The sequence below is a fragment of the Urocampus carinirostris genome, chromosome 3 (genome assembly GCF_059441175.1).
Source record: "Urocampus carinirostris isolate Australia breed hairy pipefish chromosome 3, RoL_Ucar_1.0, whole genome shotgun sequence".
Classification (NCBI taxonomy): Eukaryota; Metazoa; Chordata; class Actinopteri; order Syngnathiformes; family Syngnathidae; genus Urocampus; species Urocampus carinirostris.
In genome coordinates this window covers 11,065,917-11,085,813 of record NC_142351.1, presented here as the reverse complement: position 1 = coordinate 11,085,813, position 19,897 = coordinate 11,065,917, and the positions used below count along the sequence as shown (strand labels likewise).

Sequence of the window (19,897 nt, the reverse complement as noted above, 5' to 3'; positions counted from 1 at the left end):
GGGGAATTCCTAATCTAAGGCATTTTATCCTGAGTTTTGTCTCTTATGCTGCATCGTGAATCAAGGTAAATACTTATTGTGTTTAGTGCGAGATACAACACCCGGGTATAGTTTCAAGTTTCCAAACAGCATTTATATTTTTGATTTATTCATTGTCTTTTATAGGTGGTAGTATTTGACTACGAACGGGCTGCCTTGCAGTCTAAAATCAGGGTTCAACAAAATTCCTCGGCTAACAACATTGGCCTCGTCATGTGTTTTACAGTCAACGCCAACCCACGCAGAAGTTTTGATCCGATAAAAAAATACAAGAACAAATGACTAACTGAAGGTGTTCACTTGGTTAATGTCTGCTTCTTGGTTTGGAGCAATCGGTTCTGAAAACGGACGCGATCGTCCCCCAGCTAGCTCGCTGAACTAAGTGGCTGAGTAGCGTTAGCCTTCCTGAGTGCACCACCTAGCTGGCATTTTAGCAGGTTTTTAGTTACCGACTGTGTCTGCCTCCACTTTTTAGGATAGCAACACTGGAAAATAACAAAAGGTAATTAATACACCTTATTTTGCTTCGTTATTATTCCTAATGCCCATCTTTTGCTTAAATATATACACCTTGCCTCAATGCCTTTGGGAAACGTGATGCGGATCGAGGCATACAAGCACGATTTGGCCTCCAGGATTTATGGATATGATACAATTGTTGAATGTTTACTTTTATTTACCATGCTCGAATTTCTGCTCATAAACTGCTCATCCATAGTTCCCGATCCGGCGATTTAACCCATTGGTTTGGGGATGACGTAATGTGTTTTTCCCTGGTCACCGACGGTGTTCTTTGTGTCCAGGTTGCCACGCTATTGAAGCTTGTGTAAAATCACTCTAGTAAGACGTTAGATGCATGTGATGGTTTTTAACTGAAATGAAGCGACGGTGTCTGTTTCGTGTTGCTGGATAAAGCGTTGATGGTTGTGTTTGCATCTGCGGGTAGGAATGGTGCAGCCCCAACCTGATGGCCCACTGCAGTGGGACATGTCAGGTGAAGATAGTGGAGGGGCCCTCAGGGTCCCACCTGAGTTGGCAGCCAACGAAGTGGTCAATCGGTTACTCGGAGACAACCAACAGCTAAGAGGTATGTACTACAATATGCTTTATGGTTAAGGTTGTCCTTGCAGATGCGTATCATGTCCTACTTTTTTCCTCCACGAAGCAGTGGCAGCTTTTCTTCTTGTATACCGATATATTGATTTGTATTAATTTGTATCAAAAGAGTCTAATAACAGTTATGTTTATATCATACATTCGTATTTTGCTTTTTTTTTTAGATTGTCATAACACACCGTACTTGTTATGATTAGATTTTTGGAAAAAAATCCGTACTTGTAATATTATTGGCCTCAAGTTGCTCAGAAAATGATTCATTTATGACATTTACTTGTTATGTGAAACAAAAACGGGTATTAGTGTATTATTTTCCACTTTCAGTAGACTGTTGCAAGCTATCTAAGCTTAAAGCACACTTCTATTCTATAGCATATGAATAACCTATATTTTATGTTGACAATATATCTGTATTATTTGCCCTCATGTAGTTTTTAGATCAGGGGATGGTGTCATAATGGTCTGTGTTTTGCAATAATCTGTGGTCCGTGCAGCCCTTTGAGACTCTTTGTGATTAAGGGCTATTCAAATAAACATGACTTGACTTGACTATATTTAAATATAAAAACTGATAGACAACCATCCATCCATCCATTATCTGCACCGCTTATTCTCAGTAGGGTCTCGGGGCTGCTGGAGCCCATCCCAGCAATCTTTGGGCAGTGGGCAGGGGTCACCTTGAACTGGTTGCCAGCCAGTCCCAGGGAACACAGAGACAGAAGACTCACTCGCTCATTCACACCTAGGGACAATTCCAACCGGTCAATTAACCTAACATACATATTTTTGGAATGTGGGAGCAAACCGGAGTGCCCGGAGGAAACCCACGCAAACTCCACACAGGAGGTTCAATCTCATGACCTCAGAACTGTGCCACACACGTGCTATCCACTGCCCCGCCGTGCTGCCGATAAAGAACCAACTCGGCTATATATCAAAATGGATGCTTCTTGTAAAGCTTGAAAACATGTCAGCCAAATTTTAGTTGCCTTTCAGGATAATCCCTTTTCGATGCACATGGTATGCACAGTTGCATATATATCCTTACAACATCTGGAAATTGTAAATGTAATTGTGAATCGTTTTAAAAAAAATATTACTTAGAGCAGGCATGTTAAACTCAGTTTGGCCCTGGGAATGAAATCTGACTTTCTTTTGACAGGCTGGCCAGACCAGGAAAATAATGTAAACTTAAAATGTTTAGCTCATCGTAGTTTTTTTTAGTGTTATGCTTAATCATTTAGCCTGCATTTGTAGCTTATAAATTATAATCACTGATGATCACGGGTCTTTTTCCAAGCACAACACGTTTATTTACAAACAATGGACAAAAATAATGTTTATGTTTGGCATTGAATGTGTTATCTTTAACAGCTGAGTAAATGCAGATTTACCTGAACCAACTCGCCACAAACTCAACTGGGAGCCATGATTAAAAATATGCCTGCCACAATTGTCACACTGCTTTGAAAATAAAGATACAAAATAAGAGTTTTGGTAGTGAACGCGCAATCACATCAAATCAAAATACCAGGCTGGAATCACTGAAGCTGAGAAAATACTGCACAATATAGTCTTTAACATGAAACCAGACTGGACGTCAGCTCTTTTACTGGCCTCCAGCGTCTGGAAGGAGCATTTGGTTTGTATTTACTAAAACAAAGTCATAACATTTGATAGAAATGAGCTAGAAACTTGCTTTTTTAACGCACTTGGAAATTGCGGGCTGGATTAAATCATCCAATGGGCCGGATCCGTCCCACAGGCCGTATGTTTAAAATGCATCACTTTCTGGATTGGTTTGTAGTGATCCTCTCATTCATTATTATTGAAGTACACCATACTTGTGATGAATTCATGTTGCGTCTCATTTTTGACAACGTGTTCCCCTTTACAATCACGCTGTCTTTCAGAGGCCCTGCGGCGAAGCAACTTAGCCTTGCGACAGCGATGTGAAGAGATGGAAAGTTGGCAGAAAAAGACGAGGGAGGATAGAGAATTTCTCAGCTGCCGTTTCCAAGAGGCCAGGGCGCTGGTTGAAAGACTGGCACAAGAGAATCACTCTTTACAGGGGCTGGTAAATGGACCAGCATCCTCATCCAATCACTGCTGTAGCTCCAGCCAGACTGAAGGCACCTTTCCATCTAAGATTGGACCTCTTGATGCACCACCGGTTGGTTGGTTTATTTAAACGTTTCTTCATCTACAAGGATTCGTACGGGTGCTTAAAATCTTTGAACATGATTCAATTTTAATATTGTGTTTTCAAGGATTGAAAAGTGCTTGAATTTTGCATAAAGTTCGCAACAAGTTTCCTTAAAAACAGCGGAAGCACTCTCTGGTGGCTTCTCTTCGCTATTGCATTTCTTCTTTCCTCGTGATTACGGCAGCTGACATTAGTTTGTATGGCATTGCCCTTTACGGGTCGCTCCCAAGAGGACAGGTGCATGTTACACCTAAACAGGGCCCCATGAAATCTGTATTAGTGCAAGAATTCCGTATCAATGACAAACATTTATCATGGGCCATGCAAAATATTAAGGTAGCATTTCCCGGTGGCGAATTGTAAAGGGAAGAACTTTCCGTAACTGAAAATGTAAGCTACATGTTGCCGTCATTTTTACTTAGCACCGATATGTAAAGAGGTTTGTCCCAAAAATATTTACACAGGTTTTGTTCAGATCCACAAACATATTCACGATTTACTCAAGATTTATAAATCATATATCTTGATACCCTACTGAGGATAAGCGGACACCCTGAACTGGTTGGCAGCCAGTTGCAGGGCACACAAAGAAGGACAACTCACTCGCTCATTCACACCTAGGGACACTTTGGACCGGCCAATTCACTTAACATGCATGTCTTTGGAATGTGGGAGGAAACCGGAGTGCCTGGAGGAAACCCACTCAAGCACGGGGAGAACATGCAAACTCCACACAGGAGGTTCGATCTCATGACCTCAGAACTGTGCCGCACACGCGCTAACCACTGCGCCGCCGTGCTGCCCCTATCATGAACAATTCACCTCAAATAAAATGATCTGTTGAACCTTGATTTTTTTTCCAGCATTTGCAAAGTATCTAAATGAATAAGTAATTATAATTCCAATCTGAAAATAATTTGAGAATTGAATAATAGTGGCACCGCCACATGAAAGCGTGAGTTTTTTTTACTCCACAAAATTTCAGCGTGTTTTTTTAATGCAATTGTAATAATTACACAATAAAATATACGTAGAGCTCAGATTTTTCACAAATGTACATATTTTGTCTATATTACAACTGCAACTTTTGTCTATGTGATCCCTCCAGATAGCTAAGATTAAGAAATGTTTCCCAATTTCATCACTTAAGTTGTCCCTCCCTAAAATGCAAGTTGTGTGTATAATTCCCCTTAAATGCCTATATAAAAGAGTCAACATATCAGCAGACTCCATTAGTGTCTGTACACCAAGTAAAGAATCTTAGAGTGAAATCCTTTATACCGTATAACCACAGGAATAAGTAACTAAAACATGGAGGTTTCTTCACAGTGCCAAACTGTCCCTACTTGATCATGAATGAATGCTGCAGAGAAATGCTGCAATAAAAATCACATGCCACCATCATGAGTTAAGCGTTTAATCTCATTTGTCTCTTAGAACCTGGAGCAGCAGGAAAAGACGCAAGTAGGGGAAGCACATCAGCACACACAAACTACTCCCCCTCGTAGCCTGGTAAGATTTGAGTGGATTCTTGCAGCATGCTCTGGGTTGTATGATATTTGATTATTTTCCGTCTAATGAGCATGTCTGTTCTAGGATGATGCAAGTGTATATAGATCTGTGAGTAGCGCCCCACGAACCCCCCCTACCTCACTTAAAGAGTTATCAGGGGTTTCAGTGGGCAGGGAAAATGGACAGGTGAGACTGCTCACTAAAGCTCTGTTTTCTCAAACTGATCTTTATTGCTTCTGCTTCTAGATGACCTTTTCATATGAAATTACTAGTGCTGTCAATCGATTAAAATATTTAATCCCAATTAATCTCATGAATATCATAGTTAACTCTTGATTAATCGTACATTAATCGCCCATTTTGGTCTATTAGAAATACCCTTTAAATTATCATTTGAATACTCTTATAAACATGGAAAAGTGGATAAGTGTTTTTTTTTTTTGCAATTTTTTCTTTAAGAAAACAATGTGTAGTGTTATATTATACGTTAACTATTGCGACTCTGAACAGTCAGTCACATTTGAAGAACCATTTTACACAATTTAACACTGCCAATAAACAAATGACAAAAAAAAAATACTTGGTCACAAAAAAAAAACCTTCAACAAACTTTTCCAGGGGACACGCAGTTGCCAATCATTTGGCAATGGCTGTACAAAGGCTGCCCTACTTTCGAATGAGACAATCATTCGTAAGTTGAATTTGTTCGTAAGTTGCTTCAGTGCTATATTTTGTATGTTTAAGGTTGTATATGTAACCCGTATTGTTTTGTGCTAAAAAATAAATATTTATTAAAGAAATATGCTCTATAAAGATAATTTTGAGTTTAACTTACTTTTGGAACATGGGCTTCAAGAGGTCCTCCTCCGTGGTAGAGCGTGGACGAAAAAAAACAAACGATCCAACCATTTTCTCAACCGCATCAAGCTTTCTTATTCCACTTTCATTTCAAAAGAAAAAGCTCATCTCTTCTTTACACTTTACAACAACCATATTGAATGGATGCATGAGATATTAAACAATAAAAACTTCAAAGTTCTTAGCGCGCTGGAAATACAGTAAAGTATGTTTACACACAAACTAGGAAGAGGAAAGCCGGATTTCTTCTTCCGGGTGGATGCTGGGTGACCTCACAAAGCGCCACACGCCGCTAGCGGCGGAAAGAAGCACTACTGTAATGTCCTGTACTCGGAAAAAGGTGCACACAATACAAAATCTAACTTACAGCAATGTCCGGATATTTTTCGACATCCCGAAAAAAATTGTATCTATCGTTTTCGTAAGTCGAATGGTTGTAAGTTGGGGAGCGTCTGTAGTTGGCTTGTTCTTAGCTGCGGTATCCATATGCCTTTGTTGAAAGCTATCCAGTGTCACCTTGTTTTGTCAAAGAGAAGGCGGAATTCGCAGTTGCCATATGTTTGGACATCAAGTCACATTTCAGACTGGATGTACTACGGTGATATCTCACTTCACACCGAAAGTACACGCAAATTACATTGGCCTTGTCAATTGATCCATCATGCAACTTTTTGAAAATAAACATCCATCCATCCGTTATCTGCACCGCTTATCCTGAGTAGGGTCGCGGGGGAAAATAAACTTTCCGTTCAGAATTTGTTTCGAATCCATTTGAGCGTTTCACGCAAACGGAACACAGCGAGTGAGCAGGCAGGCCGCAAGAGCAAACACATGCGTGGGGCGTGCCTATTGTTTTGTTTTCCGGTTTACAATCGAATTCTGTAGTTTTTCTAACGTCGCTGCCTGTGGCCACAGCTTATCAAAAATAAAAGCTCACTTGGTCACAATGAACATTAAACATTGAATGACGCCGTTAAAACTGATTTCCATTAACGCGTTGATAACACGATATTTTTGACAGCATGAGAAATTTCCAGTGATTTCTGAGATTAAAAAATGATATCCAAATGGTTTGTCCTTTTTAAAACCAATCGAATCCTTCTGCTGTTAGCTCTGCTGACGCTAATTGTTCCTATCAGCCTCTAGTGCTTCAATACCAGAGTCATCTTCTGTGAGGACAAAAAAAGTATTAGATGTTCAGTGTTCATATGAACTTTGGGATTTCTTTTGAGGGTGCTCACATGTATTGTATGGACATGCACTAATTCTCCCTTTCCGTTTACTCACCTTAACCTCTGGGTGGTCATCTGAGCTATACCAGCAATACTTTTACATGATTTCCTTCACTTTCCATCTTTAGAATGGCTTTCATATAATCACTTTGCATGCTTCTCTCCTCTCTCTGCAGATGGTCGAGAGTGCCAACGACTTCCTGCAAATGAAGAGCCACAACGAAAAACTGGAGGAGGGCATGCAAGACCTGAAAAAGAAAATCGATGAGTTGGAGAGGCAGAAGGACGAGGGTGAGAAAGAGAGGGAACGAATGCGTCGCTGTATTGATCAGCTGGCCGCCAAACTGACCCAAGCACAGGTAACAGTGAAGCAAATGTGTCATGGAAAGAGTCAGATGTTTTTTTTGTTAAAATAAAGTAATTTCACATTAAACACAGTAAATGCCCTCTAACTACTCCAGGCAACCATCTCTTATTTTTCTTTTGTCATCAAATTTTTATATGCCAAGAATACTGTATTTTCCGCACTATAAGGCGCACCGGGTTATAGGGCGCACCCCCCAAAAATAGTTTTTGGTCCTATATTTTCCATACATAAGGCGCACCGGATTATAAGGCGCTACAATGGGAACGTCAACAAAACAGTCAGATAGTTCAGTCAAACTTATTACCCCCTTAACATTCCGAAAGCTTGCGAAGAAGCAAATACGTGTCTCAGACATGTACGGAAACAGTGTCTGTATGATGTCACTCAAATGCATCGTTCCAAATATCATTCGGAAGGTTAAAGTCTTGGGATTCAAGAAATGCCAACCATTCCTTAGTTTCTATTTTCTTTTTTGCTCGCAACTTTCCTGTGAATATGACAATGAACACTTAGAATTGAGTTTAATTCACTCAACTCATCACAGAAACATCAAGATCTGGTTTAAACAAATGTATTGACACTAATAACAGAAAACAAAAAATGCGAGGTTTGAACAACCCCTTTTGACAATCTCAACAGCAATCAAGCACAATTTCGTTCGAAAACAAGATACCGGGAAAATATAAAGCCGCATAGCTCACCTAAGTTCTCACGTTCAATAATGATAGGCAACCATGGTCTTCTTACAACCGTGAGTGTAGTAAATCCAGGAGAGTAAAATATTTACAAATACAGAATAGTAAAAAGTGTTTTCTCTATGCCGTGGTGCAACCGAACTGTGATTCGTTCATCTTTTTCGGGCAATTGTAGGCTTTGTTTCGCCCCTTTAGCCTATGCAAGCCCGTAAATGATAAAACGGATACGCCCCCTTACCTCCGAATAACTTTAGCCAATAGTGATCGATTCAAATGATGATTGACACATTGGCTGGGAAATGAAACGCCGGCATATGTATCCCAGCATACACCGCGGACCACATCGCCTACGAGGAAAAATCTAGTCGGCGGCTGCTTGCCTTCGTTGCGAGACCTTGCGACTTAATATTGATCCACATATAAGGCGCACTGTATTATAAGGCGCATGGTCAGCTTTTAAAAAAAAATAAGGGCTTTTAGGTGCGCCTTATAGTGCGGAAATTACGGTAATTGGTGACCAGTTAAGTACCCTACCTATCTCACTCTAAGACAGTCAAAAATTCATAGCTTTAAAATAAATGTTAAATAATGTAATCATTGCATTCCTAAAAAAACTGAAACAAATGCAGTTAGATGCTACCTTGGAGCCAATTATAGCTGTTGTGAATCCTTCATGGTATTGGGCCTACTCTTTAGAAACATGATCTCTACATTATGAAAGTGCTCAGTTAAGACAATTGAAAAGTGTGTATTTTATTTACAATGTGATTGTCGGTTTTGCCTACACAAACGATATCAAACCTGTAATTTTCAGAAATACTTAGACAATAACACTTGTCGTGGTGCTTACTGGTAATGGCAACAAATAAGAAATATTGTTCAACTCCTGGGGGTAGTAGATTTACCTTTGTTAGAAATGCAATTTTATGGCTTCTCCTCAGAATCAGTAAACTCTCTTTACATTGTAAATTGTTATTTAGTTGATCTGAAACTATTGCTAATACACTATTGAAAATAAAGGCGAGATTCTGATTCCATTTTGATCACATATACCGACATCGATTTCCTTGATAGGCAATCAGCGCTACAGAGGAGACTGGTCAACATCGCACTGAAGCCCAGCACTCCTCTGACTGGTATGCGAGTCTCTGACATTTTTTAGGGTTTCACAATTTTAACACCACTAAAATGTCCCTGCTCCAGCAGCACTGTTTAAACTGTCTTTAACTTATAATAATGACTGAATATTTGGCTTTAACATCCAAGAGTGTGTTTCATGTTCTTTTAATCGAAGCTTTGCTTTTTTCTATATCAAAATCCTTCTCCGCTTAATCCTGTTTCTTGTACCAGTTCTAGCCTGGCTAAACTCACAGAGCAGCTTCAGGCCACGCAGGGCAGGTGAGCCCACAGTCATGTGTGGCTTTTCTTCCTGTTCAATGCATGTAACTGCAGTACTGTCTTCTCTGCTCCATTGTGGCTGTTGCTACCTCCTTTTTTTCTGTTTGCCTTGATTTCTTCTACCAAACATTTATTCAACTTGTCTTCACAATATAGCTTTTTTCTACTTTTTTTCTCCGTTATTTTTCTGTAGTTCAAACGGACAACGCTTTTAAGACTTAACTATGTTTTAATAACTCGCAGGTATCGTGAACTCGAGGAAAAGCTAGACTATCTGCAGAAGAGTTCTGCTCAACGTGACAGAACGGAAGCGCTGCTCAAGCAAAAAGACAAGGACTGTGATGCCCTCAAAGCTCAGGCAACGTCTCTTTTGGCAGAACTGAACGAGAGGCAGAGCTGCCTGGACAAAAGCGAGCAGGAGCGCAAACTGCTGGAGGACAAGTATGCAAGGGCTTCAGGGCGGTCTTAGGAATTTACTCAAGGACTCATGATGCACTGTCTGTTCCGTGTGCAGATGGTGTAGCAAGGTGAAATCCCTGCAAGTGGCAGAGCAAGAACTAGAGCAGCAAAGGAATCAGCATCATGTCAACATGGACAAGCTTATGTTGCAGATTCAGAGCTTGGAACAAGCCCTCAAGACCGAGCGACATGTTGTCACTGTAGAAAAGTGGGGACACGCACACACACACATATACATATAACCTTTTGTAAGCACTATTAATAACTGTAATTTAGTGAACTCCCTGTATATACGCCTATGTTTAATGATCTACATTTTGCTAAGTTGATACTTTTCATTTTGGTTTTAGAAGTGCTGGGGTAAACAGACAAACCCAAATTTTTGGGAAGTATAACAGCTTGATTCAATAACCCTCTACACCATGTTAAACATTAAGAGAAGAAAAACAAGAATGGGCCCTAGGGTGTATTTTCAGCATCTGGAAACCAATCTGTTTCAGAGTTTCTGAACAGTGGCTCAAGAATGTGTGCAGGCAGGATTTACATTGCTCATGGAGTAAATTTCAATTGGGAAAGATTATTACACTGCAATGAAAAAATTATCTCAAATGTTAGAAAGATTCGAAAAAAAACTCATCCCATTGGCAGCACATTTAGCTAATTTTGAGTTTTTTATTGATTTATTTGAAGATATCTTAAGTTGTTTCTATTCAAAAAATATATGAAAACTTCCTTTAAAATAATCAAAATGTTTTCATCCTATTCTAAAAAGAATTGCTGATTACAAGAAATATTAGAAAAATTAGAAAAACCCTCAAAATGAGTAAAATGCTCTACTATCTTCTAGATAAGGGGTTGTGAACCTTACTTGAAGCTTTGAGCTACTCGTTTTGTTACTGATAGGCACAAACGGTTTGATATGCCTTTATAAAATCACATGTTATTACATTGTTGTTATTATGTAATTACTATCTTATGACCAGGTTCTAATTAGTAGAGGTTGAATTTGGCTCAGACAACCAATAAACATCAGACCAGTTAGAAATAACATTTCTTAGAATATCACAAGGACCCATGATTTATTTCTGAACCAGTTAGTAGGCTACTCAGTTGGTCCTAGGGGGGTACCTGGGGCCCGTGGGCATCGCTTTGGTGACCCCTGTAATAGATGAAAAGATTTGGTTGTTCTAATTTTAAATGATCTTACTAGAAAAACAATTTAAATTATCTTCCTGTTTGAAAAATCACCCTTAAAATAAGCATTTTATTCTGCCAATGTGGGAATTCAAGTCAAGTCAGGTTTTTTTGTATAGCCCTTAATGACAAGAAGTCTTTACAGACTACCGTTACACAATCCCCTTTAAAACTTACACGAGGGCAAGGAAAATAACTGAAAAACCTCAGCATGAGGAATATAAAGAAATCTTGAGAAGGGACTGCACATGAGGTAAACCCCCTTCCAGGATGAACAGGCTGCAATAGATGTTGCAGAATTTGTTTGCAGTGTACTCACGGCCACTATGTTCCTTGTATGATTTAAAGGGACAGTGTGTATTATTTTGTGCCTCATAGTGGCAAAAATCTTCATTCACAGAAATACAATATTGATTTAAAAAGTAAGCAAAAAATGTGTGAAATATAATATAAAAATCAATTTAAAAAATACTTATAGGTTGAGAAATTAGCATTTATTTCACATTACATGGGCCTCACTTCAAGGAAGATGTTATATTTGTCCGTCATTGTTCTGCTACAGGTACTCGAAAACCTCAAAAAGGCTAGAGGGAAATATAAGTAACGTGGTGCACTTTGGTCACTTTGAGATGGTATTCTTCGTTTAGCACTCGTTTTAGGTTACATTAAACCACAGGTGTCAAACAGGCAGCCCGCGGGCCAGATCAGGCCAGCTAAGGGATTGAATCCGGCCCGCGAGACAACACTCAGAGAAGCGCAAGAGAAAAACAAGCTGCAGGTTGAAATGTCAACTTGATGTTGCCAAAGCCAGGTGCCTCTCACAGGTGCACTGTACTTGTATTTATTTCTCTCTCTCTCTTTCTTTTCCACCCCTTATCCCCCACTCTGTCTCTGTCCCTTTCACTCTCTGTGTCTCTCTTTTTCTCTTCTTTGTTGCTCTTTGTCTCTTTCTCTCTCTGTGTCTTTTAACCTCTTTTGCTCTAACTTCCTTTTCTCTTTTCTCTTGCTCTCTTCCTACCATTCGGACTTTCTTTTCTCTTTTCTCTCCTTCTGTTTTTCTATTTCTCTTTGGATTTCTTTCTTCCTCTCCCTTTCTTTTCCCTTCTCTCACGACATTTTATCTTTTGTTTCTCCCTCGCTCTCTTTTTCTTTCTTTGTCACGCACGCTCTCCTTTTCCCTCCCTCTTTCTCTTATTTCTGGATCTCTTTTTCTTTCTCTTTAATCTTCTAGTCTAGCCCCTGACAGAATGTTTGTTCTATCGTGTGGCCCCCGAGTTAAAATGAGTTTGACAACCCTGCATTAAACCATATAGCGACTGGCTGGCAACCAGTTCAGGGTGTCCCCAGCCCACTGCCCGAAGATGGCTGGGATCGGCTCCAGCACTCCCGCGACCCTACTGAGGATAAGCGGTGCAGATAATGGATGGATAACCCATATCAACATCTAGAGGTTAAATAATACACACCGTCCCATTAATGTTAAACGCACATTACTCAAACACAAATGCAGACATGGGACCAAGTCACACATGTGCAAGTCTCAAGTAAGTCTCAAGTCTTCACCTTCAAGTCCCAAGTAAGTCCCAAGTATTTTTTTCTTGGGCAAGTCAAGTCACAAGTCAAGTCCCGAGTCTTAGATTGCCAAGTCCAAGTCAAGTCACAAGTCATAAAAACAGCGACTCGAGTCGACTCGAGTCCAAGTCACTAAGTCTCAAGTCCCCATGTCTGCACAAATGTGAAGAAATGGTTGCTTTAGTCCTCGATTGGTTGGTTTTCCATAGTTGCAGTTTTTTTTTTTTTTTTTAAGCAACAATACCGTTTGTTATTCTTATTGTTCTTTTCCCTCTCAAGGGTAATATTGCAAACCCCCCCTCCATCAGAATACATGTATTTATTTCTCCTTTTATTTTTCAAGGAAAAAACTGACACAGCTTCAACATGCCTACACTGTTCTCTACAGAAACTATGATTCTATACTCAAGAGTGAGGTACAGGACATGAAATAAATGATAAAGCCCTACACTCGTGCATCTGTATGCAATACCCATCATTGTGTGCCAACAATCTTTTCCAGGGAGGAGATCTGTGCAGCCGACTGGAGGAAGCAGAGAGAGCTCTGGCCCTGAAGCAGGACCTGATAGACAAACTGAAGGAGGAGGTAGAACAACAAAAGGGCTCGCTGGAGACGGTTCCTGTCCTCACTGCTCAGGTACAAGTCCGTAGGCTACATTTTGTCAGAAGGACATCCATACAAATATAGCAGATTCAGGAATTGAAACAAATGCAATGTAGGAGAATACAGCGTCATAAACGTGTGTTTCCTATTCATGTTCAGGCTGAGATCTACAAGGCGGACTTCCTTGCAGAACGAGAAGCAAGGGAAAAACTCAACCAAAAGAAAGAAGAGCTGCAGGATCAGCTTACTCACGCCATGGCTGAGATCGATAGGCACAAACAGGAAGCTACTTCCAGGTAAATATCAGAACCCCTCCCCCAGAAAAAGAAAGACTACTCATCTCATTGAATAATTTTGGTCATAAAGTTAGTTGTCGCTACCATGTGAGTGGTGGTTTGTCCACATAGTGGAAGCCAAGATGACTTGCTTTGGATTTTCAAATCCAGACAGCAAGTCATCTTCAAACCACATTTTCTGAAATGATCCACACCTTCCACTGTTCCAGGGCACGTATGGAACAGATGAAGTTGAGGCATCAAGAGGACTTTCCAGCACGTGTTCCACACATTCCACCTCCACAAGGTAGGCTACAACGAAGTAATGATACATACACTGTTGATATAGCCTGATGAAACTCAAACTAAGTTAAAAGGAATACTGTGACAAGAGAGACCATATGGTTTAAGATTATATTCCCATATTTTTCCTGGGTAAGGGTCTATCACAGGGGTAGGTAACCTATGACACGCGTGCCAGCAGTGGCACGCGAGGAGTTAACCAGTGGCATGCGAGCGCACGGCAAAATAATAATGATTAATGCGCATTTTTAGGTGAAATTTTCAGTTGCGTGCCGTGTTATTTAGAGGCTTTACGGTAGCGCCCCTCCTCCTCTGCTTCGTGTGTGTCTGCGCCTCGCAAAAGGAGGAAAGATCCGTATTTTAACCCACCCGCAGAAACACCGGCGCGCGATAAATCAACGAATTACGACAGCTCCTCCAGCAAAAAAAATCTCGTTCTTTTTCAGCCAGCGTGGACTGAGGCTTTGTGCAAAAAAATGACCGTGCTGTTTGTGCATTATGCCTCGAGAGTGTTGTACCCCACACATCAAGTGTTAAACGGCATTACGAGACAAAACATGAACATGAATGAGTCTGGAAATGCGGAGACATTAAAACGCGCTGTGTCCATATACGGCAAATAAACACAGACCCTGAAAACCTTTGTCACTCCTACAAACGCCACCACTAAAGCAAGCTATCACATTGCTCAGTGCATGGCAAAGCGCGGAAAACCATTTACTGATGGCAAATATATTAAAGGTGTGTGTGTTTCAAGATTTGATAGTTTCTGAAATAAGATTTTATTGATAAATGGTATGGTAGCTGTCCATATCACTTGATTTTGATTGTTGTTCATGGTTGATGAAGAAAGGTTGAAGTCATGGATGTCTACAGGCCTTTGCACATGTTGCTTACATTCATTTTTTAGTTTGTTGATGAACAAGAATAGTGGAAGATAAATTCAAATTCATTTATACAATTTCAATGTAAAATGACAGCTCTGTTGGATATGCAAAAATTATTGTTCGAGTCATTGATCTTGGTGTGACACACTGATTTACAAGGACATCCGAAAGTGGCACTCCACACCGAAAAGGTTGCTGACCCCTGGTCTATAATGACACACATTGCCGCTTGCACAGATTTCTGCACCTTGAGCTTTGATGTTATAGATACAGCTTGATAACATTAAAGAGGAAAAAATGAAGAGTGTGTTATTAAGCAGGATCTTGTACTCAGGTGGATTTTCTGCCGGAGCCTTCAACACGGCACCCCCTCCATCCTCGTACCGCAATCCAGGATTGGTGCAGGTTGGTGATCAAGGAGCAGCGGGTGTTGAGGATCTGCCGGATTTATGTTGTCCTAAGTGCCAGTACCAGGCTCCTGATATGGACACACTGCAAATTCATGTTATGGACTGTATACAGTAACACTTTTAGAGATCAGACTCCCTTCAATATTCATACATCAACCAGCCCTAGCATTATGGTTACTGATATGTGAATTTTCTAACGTCACCTTGTTACAATGGCACTAGTCATTGATTAAAATTTGTCGATATTAGTATGTCATTTATTTTACTTCAAAGTTTATTTGTTTAAATTGGGATCCTTGGAGGGGTGGTTAATACCTAAAATAAGGGATTTGAGACCCAACAAGACGATGATTGGTGCTAATTGTCATGCATAGTCTAACGATATTGATCCACAGAAAGGTACCAAAGCACAAAGGTTTTACTTTTAGACTATTCTTTTTTTATTTTATCTATAGCTTGTCTTTTTAGGCTGATTAGCCATGCAGTACAGTTGCTCTGTATGCCAATATGCCTTTTCATTGCCAAGAACAGTTTGACTTATTCCCTCTATCTGTCGAAGTGAAAAGAGTGCCAGGTGTTTTGTAGCAATGTGCTGGCACCAAGTTCCAGGTATGGACTTTGCATCAAAAGTCTATTCACTTTAATGCTGTTGAGGCTCTAATATGTCCTGGACAGTCGGTGCCAAGGTGGATGGACACCTTTTATTTGTTAGCTGTCACAATACTCCGCCAAAGCTTTTGTGGAGTACATGTTAAAGCGGTTTTGCTCTTACACAGTATTAATACGACGGTTATATTCACGTGGCTGATGGGTGTAAACTGATTGGAGGCTTAATGTGTAGCTGGGATAAACATTTTTGTCGTTGACCCCCTTTTTGCACTTAAATGCAACACTCTTTTAAATCAACTCCATCTGATTTTGGACACTTAAAATAACTTCGATGGAATCAAAATGTGCCAAGCTAAGGACTGTTGATATGAAAAAAAATAGCATTGTATTCCTCTTGACCCGGTCCACCCATTCACTTTCTACTGTAGCTTTTCTAATCGTCAATCGATTCCCCCCAAATTTTTGCTTTCAGTTTCTTTTCTGAGGTTGTACCCTCTTCACATCTAATTCTCCGCCTGTGGCTTGGTAAATCACATGTGCATTTTAAAAGGGTTTTTGCTCTCTCCTGATGAGGTTTTCATTTTTTTTTGTCCTTCTCCTCAGATTAAATGTGTTTTATATTGTGTCATTTATTGTTATTTAATTATAGTGAATTGTTGGACCTGAGATAATATATCTTAAAAAAAAAAAACTAAAATAATTTTTCCAATCTCACTGTAGGATAACGTGAGCAAATAAAATCACGAGCTTTAAATTCAGGTGTATATTCAGATAGGATATGTTTTGCTCATATATGTCTGTATTACCTCAAAACATGTACTAGAGGTGTTTTAACTATTTGTGAACAAAGCATCCATTCTCTTTGTCGTGTGTCTGTGTATACTGTTGACGTCATCTCTTAAATATCACTGAGGACCTTTACTGTGTACGCTTCCCTGTAGCTATCAATTATTGAATGTAAGAGCGTAGTCAACGATTTTTGTGATTGTAAGATGGATGCTATCTGTTGGTGTAATGAAAATTGTTTTACTCCGTTGACAAGTCCCCAAATAAATCAAAAGTTCATTGGCTCACATATGCTGATGTCTGCCAAGAAAACATCAATGGAGTGGTCTCATTTCTATGAGTTTTGGTTTTAATTAAAAAAAAGAAGCAATAAATGGACATTGTGTATTATTTGACCACTAGCTGTCACTGCCTTGTGTAGTGCAATTGAAAACGAGTGCTAAATAGCACAAGAAAAAATACCATTTACGTAGACTCAAATTTGCAAAAACGCACGTTACTTCTGATTTCTTTCCCTTAGCCATTTTTCTGTACCCATAAAAGTTAAATGATGGACTATTATGACAGCTCTCTTTAGGTGAGGCTCATTTTATGAGGAATAATAGCTAAGTTCTCAACAAAATTATTTTTTAAAATGCACCTTTATATGATAGATATTAAATTGTTCCTCCATATTTAAATCATTATTGTTTTTTGGAATGAATGATGTTTTTTTTGTTTAAACATTTTGTTGTTGTTGGATCCCTTAACCACAAGGGTATTAGGGGCACCATTTCCTGTGGTGTGTCTTGGGCAAGCACAGCATTAGGAGGTGCTCAATGCTACACACTGTCCCTTACAAGCTGTGAACGTAATCAGGGTAAGAGATTACATCTCATCTCATCAGCTGCACCGCTTATCCTCAGTAGGGTTGCGGGGGTGCTGGAGCCCATCCCAGCAATCATCGGGCAGTGGGCAGGGGACACCCTGAACTGGTTGCCAGCCAATCGCAGGGCACACAGAGACAGACAACTCGCTCGCTCATTCACACCTAGGGACAATTTGGACCGGCCAATCCACCTGAAATGCATGTCTTTGGATTGTAGGAGGAAACCGGAGTGCCCGGAGGAAACCCACGCAAGCACGGGGAGAACATACAAACTCCGCACAGTAAGTCCGGTAGCTGGATTTGAACCCACACAGGAGGTTCCCAAGACCTTAGAACTGTGCCTCACACGCGCTAACCACTGTGCTGCCGTGCTGCCCAAGAGATTACTAATCATGCAATTTTCTAATTCCTTTTAGAGTGTGTTTCTTTAATTTGCGGGATTTAGGTAATTTTAAATACATAGTTTGCAATCTATTCATTACAGTGTCATCAAATTTATAATGAATTACATTATTGTTTGTTTTTTCAGGAAATATCTTTGTTAATTATTATCTCTACTTGACAGTAGACCTTTTCCCCAGTGATATAGGATCCAGTATCAGTACTGTCACTGCTCGTCAATGCAAAGATCCGGCTCATCTCTTCAGAGCAGGATCACGCTTTACACTAAAAAAATAAAAGCGACCAGATGATGAAGGTGCTGTATATGAGTCACATTAGGTTTCTCCTGCTATTATTAACCATGGAAACCAGTACTCTCTGTTTAATGTGGGGAAGCAAATCCCAACCCAAGAAAACGGCCAAGAGAGGGATGGGCAACACAAGGCTGTACTTTCCAAAAACACACCACAGGAAGTTTTGGCCCAACGACCCAGGTGGTGGAGGGATCAATGAACTGTGATTCTTATTCGTCTCCTACGCACTATGCCCAAGATAACAGGTGAAGAGATAAAGATGCCGGGTACTAGAGGAATTGGAAAAGTGCCTTTAAAAGTGCTTGAATTTGGCCCTGAATAAGATGTACTAACCCTGAGGTGTTCTTAGGGGTCTACCTGGTGCCCACAGGCAGCACATTGGAGACCCCTGCCCACTGTCTGTCACTGAAGCCAAACTGTGAAAACTTTTTTTTCCCCTCACTTTTTTTTATTTATTAATACTATAATTGTGTATGCTAAAGTATTTTTCACATCACTTGTTTCATCCATTTTATTTTATTTATTATTTTATATTTTACTTTAATTATTTTATATTTTATTTATTTTTTTATAGTTTGTTCTTGCAACATTCGTTGCAGCCTGGTCATCCTGGAATGAGGATTACCTCATGTGCGGTCCCTTCTCAAGGTTTCTTCATTTTCCTCATGTTGGGGTTTTTGAGTTTTTCCCATACCTTTCAACCTTCACGGCTCCATGCCCATACAAACTGTCGTATTTTCCCGTACAAAATACAAGATAATCGTACACCATATTTTTTTTTTCCGGAATTATGCATGATGGGAAATCCCCAGGCGGCAGACGCATGCACACAGTAGCATCCAACCGCTCGCTTCGTTTGCAACGAAAAAAAACGATACCAAGATAGAGGCTTCCGCGGCGAACTCCTTTGACTTGATTGATTTGCCGTTTCGTGATAGTCGGTGTACACCGGATGGTACCCATCATTGACAAATTTGCTTTTTTCCGTACAGATTTCCTTGTATGTCGTACTCGTCTTAAAATGCATAAAAAACGTACTTTGTACAGCAAAACCGTACAGGTTGACAGGTATGTTTCCTTTGCCCTCCTGTAGGTACTAGATCAGGGGATAATAGTCTGTAATAGTCTGTGCAGCCCTTAGAGACTCCTTGTAATTAAGGGCTATACAGTGGGACCTCGCTACTTAGCGTTTCCACGTTCGTAGGTTCAGAGCTTCGTGGGTCTAAAAAAAAAAAAAAAAAAATATATATATATATATATATATATATATATATATATATATATATATATATATATATTTTTTTTTTTTTCTTCACTTTTCGCGGGTGGTTTTGGTCCCCATTATACAAAATCATATCGATCTTGGCAAAATAACACTACTCAAAAATAATTCAAAAAAATATATTATTTTTTTTTTAAGCATTTTTGAAGGGGGGGGGCGTCGCTACTTCGCGGATTTTCACTTTTCGCGGGTGGTTTTGGTTCCCATTAACCGAGGTATTACTGTACAAATAAACTTGACTTGACATGATTTAAAGAGTAATTTTTACACTTGTATGTTCAAGTTCAATGCTCCAACGACAGGAAGTGAGGCCTTGTGTCCCCGACTATGAAATAATTGCTTTCAAAATAAGAAACAATGTAATCTTTATGTTACCGCTATTTTTACCCATTTCCCCTTAAACATGAATCAACTTATTTTTCGTATAGTTTTCGGTTATACATAAAGAATAAAGGGAACATTTTAGGAAAAGTTTCAGTTCTGTGGCGAGCTACATTTTATTTTGGTATGTTCTCAAGTGTGATTATCGT

At 39.8% G+C, this 19,897-nt stretch overlaps 1 protein-coding gene across 5 annotated transcripts; it reads left to right on the top strand.

Moving 5' to 3' along the window:
- Positions 1 to 16,840, top strand: ikbkg (inhibitor of nuclear factor kappa B kinase regulatory subunit gamma). 5 transcript variants are annotated; one of them, XM_088330656.1, is made up of 15 exons: positions 1 to 65; positions 986 to 1,126; positions 3,069 to 3,328; positions 4,799 to 4,873; positions 4,958 to 5,059; positions 7,140 to 7,322; positions 9,100 to 9,161; positions 9,376 to 9,423; positions 9,667 to 9,864; positions 9,938 to 10,090; positions 12,992 to 13,064; positions 13,151 to 13,285; positions 13,412 to 13,548; positions 13,758 to 13,834; positions 15,052 to 16,840. In XM_088330656.1, exons 2-15 carry the CDS (start codon positions 988 to 990, stop codon positions 15,240 to 15,242), a joined length of 1,833 nt encoding a protein of 610 aa, XP_088186782.1. In that variant the 5' UTR covers positions 1 to 65; positions 986 to 987; the 3' UTR covers positions 15,243 to 16,840. The 5 variants fall into 5 exon arrangements, with proteins under 5 accessions (XP_088186782.1, XP_088186781.1, XP_088186784.1 ...); XM_088330655.1 differs by lacking the exon at positions 1 to 65 and adding an exon at positions 188 to 541; XM_088330658.1 differs by lacking the exons at positions 1 to 65; positions 4,958 to 5,059 and adding an exon at positions 190 to 541.
- The last annotated feature ends 3,057 nt before the right edge of the window (positions 16,841 to 19,897 follow it).

Coding starts and splice junctions, on each gene's coding strand:
- ikbkg (XM_088330656.1), top strand. CDS start 988: ATGGTGCAGCCCCAACCTGATGGCCCACTGCAGTGGGACATGTCAGGT. Junction 5,060..7,139: donor TGGGCAGGGAAAATGGACAG/GTGAGACTGCTC, acceptor CTCTCTCTGCAG/ATGGTCGAGAGTGCCAACGA. Junction 9,162..9,375: donor GCCCAGCACTCCTCTGACTG/GTATGCGAGTCT, acceptor TTCTTGTACCAG/TTCTAGCCTGGCTAAACTCA.